Source organism: Puccinia triticina, chromosome 7A (genome assembly GCF_026914185.1).
Source record: "Puccinia triticina chromosome 7A, complete sequence".
In the NCBI taxonomy this organism is placed as follows: domain Eukaryota; kingdom Fungi; phylum Basidiomycota; class Pucciniomycetes; order Pucciniales; family Pucciniaceae; genus Puccinia; species Puccinia triticina.
In genome coordinates this window covers 6,882,853-6,898,361 of record NC_070564.1, presented here as the reverse complement: position 1 = coordinate 6,898,361, position 15,509 = coordinate 6,882,853, and the positions used below count along the sequence as shown (strand labels likewise).

General features: G+C 47.2%; 1 protein-coding gene across 1 annotated transcript; it reads left to right on the top strand.

The window, feature by feature from the left end:
* Window positions 1-5,414: 5,414 nt before the first annotated feature.
* Window positions 5,415-8,207, top strand: PtA15_7A769 (uncharacterized protein; the record flags this gene model as incomplete). The annotated part of the gene is made up of 6 exons (XM_053171410.1): window positions 5,415-6,080; window positions 6,220-6,337; window positions 6,421-6,568; window positions 6,647-7,340; window positions 7,410-7,529; window positions 7,599-8,207. The coding sequence occupies 6 exons, from the start codon at window positions 5,415-5,417 to the stop codon at window positions 8,205-8,207; spliced, it is 2,355 nt and encodes a 784-aa protein (XP_053022595.1).
* Window positions 8,208-15,509: the final 7,302 nt, after the last annotated feature.

The window sequence follows — 15,509 nt, the reverse complement described above, 5'->3', positions numbered from 1 at the left end:
TTGGCACACCATAGAGCACAGAGTTGTACCTCAATTAAGGTGTTCAAAGTTGACTTGCATAAAATCATAACACCATAAAATCATAAAATTTTAAGCATAAAAAATCTCTACCACCCAAACACTCAAAACAGAGTAATAGTTTGAAAATGGTACATAAAAAATTATCACCCAAAAGTTTTATGATTCAAAAAATTTATGATTTCAACTTTGAACACCTTAAATAGTTCATCTATTGTCAGCTTATTGTATTGATGAACAGTTTTGAAATCAGTTTTGGATCAACATCTCCAGTCCCTGTAATTCCAAAACTAGCATGCAAGTTGTGGAGAGTTTTGATTTGCTGCTTCCGGATGCAGAGTGTCACTTGCCCAAATTGGGGGTTTGACACTTCAAGGATAATTAAATTTCCCAACAAAAATACTTAAAGTTTGAGGTTGGGAAAATCATTGAAAAAAAATCACTCTGTACTGAGAAAAAATGCAAACTGAGCGTGCTCAGCCAAAAAAATAAATATGTGTCAGACTGAGTAAAAAACAATGGGGCACATTTTTGGGGTGATTTGTTGGACAGGCCTGCACAAGGCCCACATGGGCCTCTAACAGGCCCGTTGGGCCCATTGAAAAAGTAGTATCTGTTTGGAATTCTGATGCTCTGCTAAAATGTGAAATGGGTCAAACTGAATAAAAAACATGGGGGTACATTTTTGGGGAGATTTTTTGGACGGGCCTGAATGAGGCCCACATGGCCCCCACAAAGCCCACTGGGCCCCTTGAAAGAGTAGCCTTGGTTAAGAAAGCATATGCTCAGCTAAGAAATAAAATGTGTCAGACTGAGTAAAAACCCTAGGGGCACATTTTTGGGGAGGCTTTTTGGACAGGCCTGCATCAGGCCCGTACGGGCCAACAGGGTTCCAAGGAAAAGGAAAGGGCCTGGACATACATTCTGTGAGTGCACAAATGTCATACAGATGTCAGAAGCCCTTCAATATCTTCTGTTGATTAGTGGTCAATTGGTACTGTTCTGAAACATCATATGTGCATTCTTAACCAAGACTACTTCTGTGTTGGCCAAACCAGCTTTGGGTGGGCCCTGACGGGCCTGATTCAGGTCTGTCAATAAGCCCTCCCCAAAAGTGTGGCCCCATGTTTTTTACTCAGGTTGACACATTTTTGTTTCTTAGCTGAGCATAGGCTTTCTTGACCAAGGCTACTCTTTCAATGGGCCCAGTGGGCTTTGTGGGGGCCATGTGGGCCTCATTCAGGCCCGTCCAAAAAATCTCCCCAAAAATGTACCCCCATGTTTTTCATTCAGTTTGACCCATTTCACATTTTAGCAGAGCATCAGAATTCCAAACAAATGCTACTTTTTCAATGGGCCCAACGGGCCTGTTAGGGGCCCATGCGGGCCTTGTGCAGGCCCGTCCAACAAATCACCCTAAAAATCTGCCCCATTGTTTTTTACTCAGTCTGACACATTTTTATTTTTTCGGCTGAGCATGCTCAGTTTGCATTTTTTTTCAGTACAGAGTGATTTTTTTTCAATGATTTTCCCAACCTCAAACTTTGAGTATTTTTGTTGGGAAATTTAATTATCCTTGAAGTGTGACCGAGTCGGCTCCACTGGGGGGGCTCAAATTATGGTGTTCAAAGTTGGTTTGCATAATTTTATGCATGCACTAGAGTCCAAGGCGGCTTCGCCGCTGCACTTTTGGGGGTTCAACCTATTCAATTTTCACCCACAAATCCTATTCCTAATAATTTATCCTTCCAAGTTTGCAATACTCATGTGTGGCAGTGGCATCCAATTCAGTTTGAAATGGGGCCATCTTGTTGTACTTCAGATTCTGACCATAAACATTGAGAGTGGCCAGCAAGGGTAAGATGATAATGAGTTTAACATGCACTTTTTGTAGTGGGCCAGCTCAGCTAACTGGAGCGTAGATGTGGTCCAGTGTAGTGGACACTGGAATCCTGCTTACTCATAGTGGCTTGAGTGAAATTCTGTGGGATTTTTGCTAACGCTACGCAAACAGAGCACATAAAGAACACCTGGTACAGCTGGCTGTGTTAAAGCACATTCTAGAGGCTCTTAGACCCATCACACTACGTGCACCTGGGCCAACAAAAATGAAAAAGGAACAGAGAAATTGCTGCTCAGTTCCATATACACATACCTTGTAATCTCCTTTTTTGTTTATCTGGGAACACTCCAGAATCTCCCACTCAGTAAAACCACGCAACATCATCCTTGAAGGCATATTGTCCATTTTGAATCCTCAAGATTCACCAAAAGATGACAAAGATGCTTTAATGCTGAGATTATAAAGGCTCGGAAATACCCCCACACTAAAGATGTCACTTGGTACCCGGGTACCCGCCACAGGTGCGGGTACCTCTCCATGAAAACCCGGGATTCTCAACACCCGCACCCGCACCCGCACCTCTTGAGGTGGCAGAAAGCAGGTACCCGGGTACCTGCGGCAAATACCCGCGGGTGCGGATATTTTTTGCTGCCAAGTAGGCTCTAGCGAGCTGATATATGTATACCAGCCCGCCGAGGGGAAGCCCTCTTGGCGAGGTGGTAAACTTATTCCAGCCCGCCGAGAGGAAGCCCTCTCGGCGAGCTGGTGAATGTATCCCAGCCCGCCAAGAGGGCTTCCTCTCGGCGAGCTGGTGAGCGTATACCAGCCCGCCGAGAGGAAGCCCTGTCGGCAAGCTGGTGTATACCAGCCCGCCGAGAGGAAGCCCTCTTGGCAAGCCGTGAACTTATTCCAGCTCGCCAAGAGGAAGCCCTCTCGGCGAGCTGGTGAACGTATTGCGGCCAGCAGAGAGGAAGCCCTCTCGGCGAGCTAGTTTATGTATTCCAGCCCGCCGAAAGGAAGCCCTCTCGGCAAGCGGGTGAACTTATTCCAGCCTGCCGAGAAGAAGCCCTCTTGGCGAGCTGGTGTATGCATACCAGCCCGCCGAGGGGAAGCCCTCTCGGCGAGCCAGTGAACTTATTCCAGCCCGCCGAGAGGAAGCCCTCTCGGCGAGTTGGTGTATGTATACCAGCCCGCCGAGAGGAAGCCCTCTCGGCGAGCCGGTGAACTTATTCCAGCCCGCCGAGAGGAAGCCCTCTCGGCGAGTTGGTGTATGTATACCAGCCCGCCGAGAGGAAGCCCTCTCGGCGAGCCGGTGAACTTATTCCAGCCCGCCGAGAGGAAGCCCTCTCGGCGAGTTGGTGTATGTATTCCAGCCCGCCGAGAGGAAGCCCTCTCGGCGAGCTGGTGTGTGTATACCAGCCCGCCGAGAGGAAGCCCTCTCGGCGAGTTGGTGTATGTATACCAGCCCGCCGAGGGGAAGCCCTCTCGGCGAGCCGGTGAACTTGTTCCAGCCCGCCGGGAGGAAGCCCTCTCGGCGAGCTGGTGTGTGTATACCAGCCCGCCGAGAGGAAGCCCTCTCGGCGAGCCGGTGAACTTATTCCAGCCCGCCGAGAGGAAGCCCTCTCGGCGAGTTGGTGTATGTATTCCAGCCCGCCGAGAGGAAGCCCTCTCGGCGAGCTGGTGTGTGTATACCAGCCCGCCGAGAGGAAGCCCTCTCGGCGAGTTGGTGTATGTATACCAGCCCGCCGAGGGGAAGCCCTCTCGGCGAGCCGGTGAACTTGTTCCAGACCGCCGGGAGGAAGCCCTCTCGGCGAGCTGGTGTGTGTATACCAGCCCGCCGAGAGGAAGCCCTCTCGGCGAGCCGGTGAACTTATTCCAGCCCGCCGAGAGGAAGCCCTCTCGGCGAGTTGGTGTATGTATTCCAGCCCGCCGAGAGGAAGCCCTCTCGGCGAGCTGGTGTGTGTATACCAGCCCGCCGAGAGGAAGCCCTCTCGGCGAGTTGGTGTATGTATACCAGCCCGCCGAGAGGAAGCCCTCTCGGCGAGCCGGTGAACTTGTTCCAGCCCGCCGAGAGGAAGCCCTCTCGGCGAGCTGGTGTGTGTATACCAGCCCGCCGAGAGGAAGCCCTCTCGGCGAGCCGGTGAACTTATTCCAGCCCGCCGAGAGGAAGCCCTCTCGGCGAGTTGGTGTATGTATACCAGCCCGCCGAGAGGAAGCCCTCTCGGCGAGCCGGTGAACTTATTCCAGCCCGCCGAGAGGAAGCCCTCTCGGCGAGCTGGTGTGTGTATACCAGCCCGCCGAGAGGAAGCCCTCTCGGCGAGCCGGTGATCTTATTCCAGCCCGCCGAGAGGAAGCCCTCTCGGCGAGTTGGTGTATGTATTCCAGCCCGCCGAGAGGAAGCCCTCTCGGCGAGCTGGTGTGTGTATACCAGCCCGCCGAGAGGAATCCCTCTTGGCGAGCTGGTGTATGTATACCAGCCCGCCGAGAGGAAGCCCTCTCGGCGAGCTGGTGTGTGTATACCAGCCCGCCGAGAGGAATCCCTCTTGGCGAGCTGGTGTATGTATACCAGCCCACCAAGAGGAAGACCTCTCGGCCAGCTGGTGAACATATTCCAGCCCGAATAAAATCTCTGGGGCCGGTCGGGCTGGTATCCGTAAGCACTTTGTTGGCCCGACTGTAGATGAGGTGATCAGCATGCCGAGTTCCTGGAACTTGAAGTCAGAAGAGAAACAGTTTGGTCAGCTGCACCTTCCCGGCCGTCATTGGCTCCTTGACTTGTGCATTGCCGTGGCTTGGGTTGGTAGGCTTCAGGAGTAGTGACAGTGGCTATGGATACAAGCAAGCCCGAGTTTGGAATTGCTGTATGTATCATTGCAACCATCACCTTGCAACGCTCACAGTGGCGTAGTCACTGAAATCAGACTGCTTGAATATAAAAGGGGGCTTCTCCTGCACCGAGGTTTATGCCCCAGGTGATCCACCCTGCTCCTGCATTTGCAGAGCACTGGTGGTGATCCTCCCCCTCCCCAATTGCACTTGCAATTGGCTGAAGGGTTTCCAGCCCCGACTTTTGCCCCACGCACTTGCGCCAGGCTGAGCGGGTTAACACCGGTCTCTTTTCACCTGTGGCATGTCACAGGCTGGGAGTTCGTTAAATCTATTGCTTCTCTTGTATATTAGTCTATTATAAGTGGTATTTTATGTTTATTTGTTGGTTTAGCTTGTTTCTTTTTTTGTTTTTTGTGATTGCTTGGGTATAGGGGAAACCCTTGAATTTTTTTTTGGTGAATCTGTGGTTTTAATAAACTTAGATAAATCATAAAATCATAAAATCTTTTTTGCAGGGGATATGACTGTCTGATTATGTAATACAAAATTTCCTCACCAAAATATTTTTATGATTTTATGATTTATGCATGCATAAAATTATGCAAACCAACTTTGAACACCATAATTATGTAATTTGCTTGTGGGTTTCTCCAAGCTTGGCCCAGCCAAATTCCCAAGAAAACAAACCAACCAATCAAGCATACCATCCATCCCATCGAAACAGATGAACTCTCCGATCTCAACCGGGAACTTGCTCAACAGACAGATAATGGGCGCATACCGAAAACATCACATCTCACTCAACAGCCCACTACCAAACACCGAAACAATACCATCAACTACTACTGCCACACCAACGACACCAGCAACAATCAGCCTGACCAACGAGCTACCAACGAGCCAGGACAAACCAATCGATCAATCCAATAACTTGGAACAGCCATCGACCTCTCTTTCAACCTCAAAACGCAAACTAAATATAACTCGCGAAAACCCTAATCATTCAGTAAACTCTCCAACGACTATCAAACGAAGCAAGTCTACATTCCCCAACCCAAAACAAAACGCAACTACTTCATCATCACTTATCAAGGATACAACTCCTTCAGTCACCCTCTCAGATCTGGGAGGGATCGATGGTACGGTAGAAAGGCTTCTAGAATTGATCGGACTGCCGATCCTTCATCCAGAGATTTTTGAATTCACCGGCCTCAAACCGATCAGAGGACTCTTACTATGTGGCCCCCCTGGTTGTGGGAAGACGATGCTGGCGAATGCGATCGCCAATCAGTTGGGCGTCCGATTGATCAACGTCTCTAGTACTAGTATCGTCAGTGGAATGAGTGGCGAAAGTGAGAAAGCGATTAGGGACATCTTCGAACAAGCTACTGTCAGTCGTCGAATCTAATCAGAGCTCTGTACTGTGAGCTCAAAAACCCCTCCCTTCCAATAAACGCCTCTCTCAACCATTTGTGGAATTCTTCTGACTTTTACATCCATCCCGGAAACATTTCTTTCTTCCTTTCTAGAAACAAGCACCGTGTTTGTTGTTCATCGACGAGATCGATGCTATCACACCCAAACGTGAAACCGCTCAGAGAGAGATGGAACGAAGGATTGTTGCCCAATTGTTGACTTGCTTGGATGGTAATTTGCTTTGCTTTGCGTTTGCATGTTTTATCTTTCTCTGCTCAGTCAATATCCTAAGATCTGCCCTCTCTTGCATTCAGACCTTTCACTAGAAAAGACCGACGGAAAGCCAGTCATTGTGATCGGTGCAACTAACAGACCTGATAGTTTGGATCCAGCGCTGAGGAGAGGTGGAAGATTCGATCATGAGATTTTGATGGGTGTGCCCGACGAAGCAGCACGTGAACAGTGGGTCAATCACTCCACTCTCTTCAACTTGATTCCATACTAATTGTTTTCCCTTTTGACATCAAAATGTTACCTCAGGATTCTTCGTGTACTATGCTCAAAGTTAAAATTGGTGGATTCTTTTGACTATAAGCAGTTGGCGCGTTCCACACCTGGATATGTGGGTGCCGACTTGACTGCCCTGACTGCATCTGCGGGTGTTATCGCCATCAAGCGGATTTTTGAACCGGATACTAAGCTGGACAAGGCACATGATGACAAGATGATCATCGATCTAACCGATTCTCCATCAAAAGAAGATCTCCCTGCTGTCGAGATGGATGCTCAAAACCAAGAACACGAAGCTCCCACAGCCGATATATTCGAAAATCTACCTAACCACTTACTCTCCCTGCCTATCATCAACTTCCTTCGCTCGAACCCCCGCAAATTAAGCTCAGAGCAACTGGATCGAATCCGAATCAATCAACTGGACTTTGAACGCGCACTCAATGAGCTCCAACCTTCGTGCAAACGGGAAGGATTCTCAACGATCCCCGACACGACGTGGTCCCAGATCGGGGCTATGAATTCGGTGAGGGATGAGCTCAATATCTCGATCATCCAACCGATCAGATACCCCGAGATGTTCGAGAAAATCGGCATCTCTTCTAGCTTTGGCGTCCTCCTTTGGGGCCCTCCTGGCTGTGGTAAAACTTTGGTCGCCAAAGCTGTTGCCAATGAAAGTCAGGCAAACTTCATCTCAGTTAAAGGTCCAGAATTACTCAACAAGGTAATTTAAAACTTCCGTTATCTCTACTACTGAGCTTTACTCACTATCGATACTTTCTTCGTCGATCAGTATGTTGGTGAGAGTGAGAAGGCAGTGCGACAGGTATTCATCAGGGCCAGAGCTTCTGCTCCCTGTATAATCTTTTTTGATGAACTCGATGCATTGGTTCCCCGGCGGGACGATAGTTTAGTAAGTGACATTAGACTTATTTCTTATAATGAATTCGACTTAAATTGATGGCAAAAATCACCTGCACAGTCCGAAAGTTCATCCAGGGTAGTCAATACTCTTCTCACCGAACTAGATGGCCTTGAGCCACGTAAGCAGATCTATGTGATTGGGGCGACAAACCGGCCGGATGTGATGGACCCGGCGATGGTTCGGCCTGGCCGACTTGACAAGATGATCTTTATTGACCTACCCGATCGGCAGGACCGATGGGAGATTTTCAAGACCTTGTCAAGCAAGCTGAAGTTTGATGATCATGCCTCAAAATCGATCCAGAAGCTTATCCAGGACGACCCGCGGTGTGCGGGCTACAGTGGAGCGGATATTGGTGGTTTGATCCGCGAAGCGGCGCTGATCCAGGTGCGCAAACAGATCCGGAATCGCGTCCGCCTGGATCCTCCTATCGACCAGCCTGATCAACTGGAGACTCAGACCCAGGAGGAACGCTTAGGAATCACCGACTTCGAGGAAGCTTTGGCGAAGGTCCGGCCTAGCGTCTCTTCGTCTCAGCATAAACGATACCGAGCTCTCCATTCGAAGTTCAATGGGGTCTCTGCTGGTACACTTAAAGTTCAAGATCAGGACGACGATCCTTCAAGTAAACCGGCTCTGGCTTGTCCGCCTTTGCTCTCGTCGTAGCGTATCTCCTTTTCCACTTCCATCACCTTCTGTATTTTGGGGGCTCACGCACTGCGCCCTTGTTTCAAATAAATAAATATAAACCGAGGGTCGTTGAAGCTTGCTGGATTGCTTGTTGTGTGACTTCCTGATCATCCTGCGACTGAAGGTGTTTTTTCAGACTATGCTATCTTAGTGCCTGTTGACTGGCCAAGTCGGGCGAGCTGGATAAAAGCTCATTGAGACTTTGAAAGTGGTGTTAGGCCCCACTTGGCTGCCGTGTTATACGTCATAAATGTTGTAGTGTGAGCAGTGGATACACCACGGGCAAAGCTCAACGAAATGATTTCGATTGCCAGCCGATATCATTTCGGTTGGTCTGCCTGCAAGGGGGCACCGTCGCCAGACGGTCGGCGTTTTCACTGGAAAATTCCAGGAACCCTACTGGAAGGCAATCCAAAATTATTTTGGATCCCCAACGCACTTCCGAAGTGCTTTCGTGTGCAATTCGGAATGGTTACGGGCCGTCGCAGGTTTTGGAGGGCTCAAAACAAGGTTTCAGCAAGGTGGGTGGGCAAAAGGGAGGCTTGAACATGCAACATGCTTCTGATCCACCCCAACCAAGCCCCTTGCCAGCTGCCCCAGACACACTGTGGTACAGGGGCGCTGTTTTATATATACAACCATGCTTCTGTGAGGTGTGGTCAGCCATATTCGGAAATATTCCGGGGAAAATCCAGGAAAAAAACCGGAATGGTCTGTTTCCTGGAATGAAGTCAAATCAATTTCGACTTCATTCCATTTTGGACGCAACCCGAATTGCAATCGGAATGGTTCCGGTACTTTGACCATACCGGAAGCATTCCGATCGGTTTTCGGTCCTTCAACCATACCGGAACGATTCCAATTGGTTTTCGGGTTTTCCTACCATCCAGTAAGTTTTCTGGATGGAAACTTTGAATCTTCACCCGTGGTGTAGTGATTGTAGTATTGCTAGTCCCAGGCCGGAGGGGAAGTACCTTCTCCTCCGGGCTGAGCCGCAGCCGAGTAGGCTATGTGACATATGTCACAACACCCACCCCCTTGGCAAGGCTCTAAGAAACCTGGCAGGGGGCTCCAACTACATACAAAAATGAGAGACAGAAGTCGGAGAAAGTAAAGTTGAACAAGTGGATAAAATGAATAAAAATTGAGAAACTAGTTGTAATCCCCATCATTATTGTTGTCGTAATTTTCACTATCATTATAAACACCAGATTTGGATTGTTGATATTCAGATTGGTCACTGAAGGCATTGTGGAGATCATCAACATCAACATCATAATGTTGAGATTGTTCCAAGGAATTGTCTTCTTGAGAGTATTCAGCGTAGTTGTGTTGGGAAGTGTTACTGTCGTTGTAATAGGGTAAATTTTGATGATTTTGATCATTGTGATTGTTGAATACATCGAAGTTTGTTGGTTGGGGAAGAGTTGTTGGCGGGTGGTGATAGGGAAAAGGGACTGGTGGTAAATGATAGATTGGGATTGGGGAAGATGAAGTGGGAGGAAAGATTGGTCGGGAATCTGAGACATGCTGGTGTGCCATTTCAGTCAGCTGATAGATACCTTGATGATGCAGGTGAGGAACTGGAGCATGGTGGTAGGGGATCAGCATGGGGTGAAATGGTATCGGGACCGGCGGAGAAATCATTTGAGTGGGCTGGTACAGAAGTGGATCTGACTTTAGCATAGTTCCGGCATTGGTAGTTGCGTTGACAACAGTATTGTCGGCAAGATGAGATCGATCCGGAAGCTCGTTTTCATGTTGATTGCGATCAGAAGATGCAGACGGAGACTCCACCCTCATCGACGCTGCTGGGGACAAACTCGGTTGATGATGCACGGGTTCTTCGGCATTGGTTTCAACATCGTTTACAAGAGCAGATTGATCATCATTCCTATCTACATTGTTATTGTTGATTTTGGTTACATTGCCGCCGGATAAATCACCCGTGGCGTCTGATTCAAAGTTAGTTGGTTCTCCGCTGTCCAGGCCGAGATCTATCACAAGATCAGATTGATTTTTGCTTATATTCAATGCAACACCAGATTGATCATCGCCGGCATTCACACTTCCTTGGTTGGCATCATTCACATCGCCGCTAGAAAACTGTTTTGCCACAGCGTTGTCACTGAGATCTGCTGATGCTGAGCGTCTTCTGTCTAGAAAATTTTCTGAGGAATCCTGGTTGAGCTCGCCGGTATGTTGAGGATTGTTCGGAGGTCCGTCATTTGGCAGCATGTGATTTGAGCTCCAAGTAGGATTGGGAGGCATAGAGCAACTTAGTCGGGCGGTATTGGAGGTTTTGTGAGTCGTTGAATTAGCATGCGGTGGGCAGCGTGCTGACAGAAAGTCTCTAGGCGGCCGTTGTTTGTAATTCTTCTTCCACGCGTGAGACCGCTTCGTAGGTCGGTTCAATGGGATTGACCGAGGAAAACTACTACGTCCAAATTGTGGGAAAAGTGCGAATTGGCTAAAATCAGGCTGGAGTCCAGGGTTAGGGCCATAGGGATTCATACACGCGGCGGATCCTAAAACAAAGTTCAAATCGGCGAGGAACAGCTGAATCCGATTGTAAGCACCTTGAGCGTGAGGGTCCATCAATCTGGAAACTTGAAGGATGTTGAGGCTGAAAAAAATGAGTTCAAGAGAGATCCGGGATGATTTGTCGGAGATTTATGAGATGAAAAAAAAATTGAAAGCCAGGATTTGTTCTTCGGTACATTGCTATCTGTCCGGTATTTTTTGTCGGGATTCTTCAGTGATTGACTGGTATTTGGGGGCGAGACACCTTTAAGGGCTCATAACCTGTTGTAGTGTGAGCAGTGGATAGTGATTGTAGTATTGCTAGTCCCAGGCCGGAGGGGAAGTACCTTCTCCTCCGGGCTGAGCCGCAGCCGAGTAGGCTATGTGACATATGTCACAACAATAAATGGTCAAATTTATGACGCGCGACCCCCGGGGGTTTCAAAGTTTTGGTGGCAACGGGGGGCGAACTTTGGGTCGCGGCTTCATAGACGAACTTAACACAAGCGTACCCTCCTCGGGGGAGCGTAGCGACCTCCGAAGGAGGGACTTGCCTCTGAAGTCGCATGTCTCGCCCTACAGGATCGAGACAAATGGCAGGGAGGACCCTACGCTCCCCCATTTTCCCTAATATCTCCTTGTTTCCTTTTGATTCATCCCACGCCCTTTGCACCATTGGAATGGCAAGCTTCTTAGCTTATTTTCCCCCACTTCAAACTCCCCTGTATCCATCCCCCCTTGTAAGAAACGTCCTGTAAATGTTGTTACATGGTGGATTTCTGTACCCAATCCCCACCTTTGAGCCCGCGCGGGCTCAGGGAATTTCAAATTTTGAGCTCAAAAACCGCTGGATCACCTCTCCAGAACCACTTCACAGTAGGTGGAGTGGGCTAATAATTATGTGTGTCAGCTAGGTAAAAAACTGTGAGATGGAAGCTGAGATTGCAGGCTACAAGTCTGTCTACTCAGTTTTTTTAAAACTAAAAACTACATTTTTAAAAACATTTTGAAAATAAAATATGTGTTTTTTTGCCAGAAATTCTCAAGTCTGTAGGGCCAATGGTGTGACTTTAGAGGTAAGCCTCTCCTTCGGAGATGCTTTGCGCCTCCTCGGAGAGGCTTTGTTAAGCTCGCTTCATAGACTGGTCATCGAGAGGACCATCCCTCTCAATGTCAGATTTGTGCCGGTCATCAAGAGGACACAACCCTCTTGATGGCCGGTACAGACCGGTCATTGAGAGTACACAACCCTCTTGATGGCCGGTATAGACCGGTCCCTCTGTACCAGTCATCAAGAAGACACATCCCTCTCAATGACCGGTCTGTACCGGGCATTGAGAGGGTAGGCCATCAAGAGAACAAAACACCGGTCATTGAGAGGACTCAAGCCTCTCAATGGCGGGTACAGATGTACCCTCTTGATGGCCGGTACAGACCGGTCATCAAGAGGGATGTGTCCTCTTGAGGCACAGGCTGGTCATTGAGAGGGCTTTGTCCTCTTGATGACCGGTCTGTGCCGACCATTGAGAGGGTCAACGGTGGGCCGCTATGCTACATTTAGTCCGTAGTTCAGCGCAGCGTAGCGGATCTAAACTACAAATGACAGGGTTTTCCGTTAGCGGGCAGTGATTGCCCGCTACCGCTAACAGGCACCCCTTGAAACTACAGGGCCTCTATCGCCGCTATCAGCGCTAGCAGTGCTATTCAAACGCTAAAAAAGCTGATAGCGCTGTTAGCGCCCGTTAGCGTAGTGTAGCGTCCCGTAGCAGGCGCTACAACTAACGGCAATGTGTCAGGAACTACGCAACGCTAAACTAGCGGATAGCGCACGCTACGGATAGTTTAGCGTAGCGGCCCACCGTTGAGAGGGTTGATTCCTCTCAATGACTGGTCTGTGCCAACCATCAAGAGGGTGGAATCCTCTCAATGACCGGTCTGTGCCAACCATTGAGAGGGTTGAATCCTCTCGATGACCGGTACAGACCGGGCACCAGCCATTGAGAGGGATTTTCTGGTTTGATCTAGCCGCTGAAAAGTGCGTGTAAAACCAGGGTGTAAAAATCTGGCTTTACAAGTGCCAGATCTGACTTTACACGGCCGTTTAAATCAAAGGGAAGTCCTCCATTATTAGAAATGTGGTGGTACTGTAGATCTATATCCATCAAAGATACAAATGACATTTGCCAATATATATTGTCCTGTGATCAGTTTGAGAACTTCTTGAGAAACTAACAGATCTGACTCTGTTTTTGAAAGCAAGAACAGAAAACACACAGAAAACAGGGCAAAAAAGAGACTATTAAGATAGTCAGCACCATTACCCCACCAAAGAGTTAAGTGGATTCTTACATCTCCTTCAATACATGTTGCAGGTTTTCAGGCACTTTCTTCTTATCATCATGCCGGTTATCCCATCCATGATGTTTCAACAAACTTAACTAAGTCCCTCTCTTGCCTGAGGCTTTGCCGGAGGGACTTATGACTAATCTGCAATGTTTGCATGAGAGATATTTTTGATTTGGTGGTGTTTTCTTTTGAGCCACCAGAACTCAACCTTGACAATCTCAAACCTTCTAACTTTATGGTGGATGGTACACCTGCATCTGCTCCTCCTTTTGATATAATTTAAGACTCCCTCGCCTGCATCTTCATCCTTATTTTATTTTTTTAAAAACATCCATTTCCTCAAAATTCTTACAACTTCCACTGGATCAGAAAATAACCGTCCGTGCGCAGCCATCTCAAGGTCTATTCACTAGATGGTTGGTTCTGTGGGCTACGCAAATACAAATGAAATCAAGATGAGATGGAGTGATGTGATGAACATCACAATTATTTTGTTTTTATTCTGATTTTTGAAATAATTTATTATAGATGGCTGAGCTACATGCAAGAAATATAAAACACATGATAATTATCCTGAGATGGATGCTATTCAGTAAAAATGGAGTGGGGGTTGAGAATTGAATGAGCAGTGAGGATTACAATGATCAGGGTGGTCAATTATCTGGATCTCTCATGCAAACATTGCAGATTAGTCATAAGTCCCTCCGGCAAAGCCTCAGGCAAGAGAGGGACTTAGGCCCCAATTATAAACACCTTTTTGAGATATTTTTGAAACGTTTTTGAAAATGAACTGAAAAGTATTTGAAAACAAAATGAAAACAAAAGGAAAACAAAATGAAAACATTTTTTTTTTCAAAAATGGTTCAAACACACCTCCTGGGTGTATTTGAGTGCATCTGCAGTATTTTTGAAATTGAAAAGATTTCAAAAAAAAGTTCAATTTCTATTTTGGGCAAGTTCAAAAACTTTTCAAAAATATCTCAAAAAAATGTTTATAATTGGGGCCTTACTTAAGTTCAATGTTTCAACCAGTCAAAAGCAAAAGCTGAAAGGATTTTCAAGTCTTCCTCAACCTATCCTTTGGCATCCCAGGATATAGATTGTTTCTCTCCAATCTGCAAGAACACATGGCTTTTGTGAGAATACAACCTCAGGCGAATGGCACAGCGCTCATAAATTGAGAGAGCGGCCAGGAGCTACATCAGCTGCGGAACATGGTAAGCAAAGCAAACCATTTCCGCAGTCCAAAAAGGCAGCGGAGAGTTGTAAAACTGAAACTCCAAACTTGGTTTATGCAGGTCTGATTCCAGTGAGCAGAAAAATAAGACTCGTGGAAAATCCCGATTGTCAATCACTTGTAGATAGAATATCCAAAGCTAGCACCATAGGTAAGCGGCTGAATAAACTTCTCACGTGCTGATCCAGATGTTGTGCTAACGCCGCATCCCAATACTATCACAGCAATAGCCAAACAGGAAAAGAACGCCCAAACTGATTCCACTCAAAGAGCTGGAGAGAAAATCAGTGAGTGGTCTCATCAGAACGCTAAAAGGACAAAAGCAGAAACAAAAAGACTAAAGAGCAGAACTTCTTGTTAAATAAATACAGACAAAGTGGAAGCACTCATACGTTGTTTTGCGCACTCCCAGCAAGCTGGAAAAAAGAGCCTCACCGAGTAACTCAAGTAAGGAAATAACCTTAGAAAAGAAAGAGACAAAGCGAGCTAATTAAGCAATCACCGCCATAGCTCAAACACCTCCTCAACCGCATAGAAAGAGAATCTTTCTCTTTTCTCCCAAATAACCTTGCTTGCTTTATATTCTTTATTGCAAAAAACAGCGGCCAACTCGCCTGCTTTTAGGTAAAACCCAAATGAGATTTTACTTTACATTATGATGTACATACAATAGTCTAGAGTTCTAAAAAGAAATAAAATTTTAGTCCTCTGAAATCTTTCAGCTTTGAGTGCCAAGTACAAATGCACACTTCTTCATTCCCAGGCTTGCTATCCTTCCTAAACTTGGAAACTTTGGGTGATGATTGGTTTGATTGTTCAAGGTTCAGAAAGACAGTTAAACATCAAATATGAGGAATAGGCTCTGCTCATGAATCACAACAGTTTGGTTGTCCGAAAGATGACGTTCCACTGATTACAGGTATATCAGGTTCAACTTCCGCTGATAAAATTTATATGAGCTTCCACTGATCAAAGGTAAATGAGCAGAATTTTAAACAAAAATTTCAGCCATTTCAGGAGACGCATTAAAGTCGAGGCTGTCAGGGGTAGTCTCTGAGGTGACTGCCTCTGAATACAAAGTTTGAGCGCGCGGTAGAGTTTGGAGGGAAAAGAGGAAGACTGAAGAAGGCTCAAATGCTAGAATACTAAGCAAAAAGGCTGAGAGATGAGAA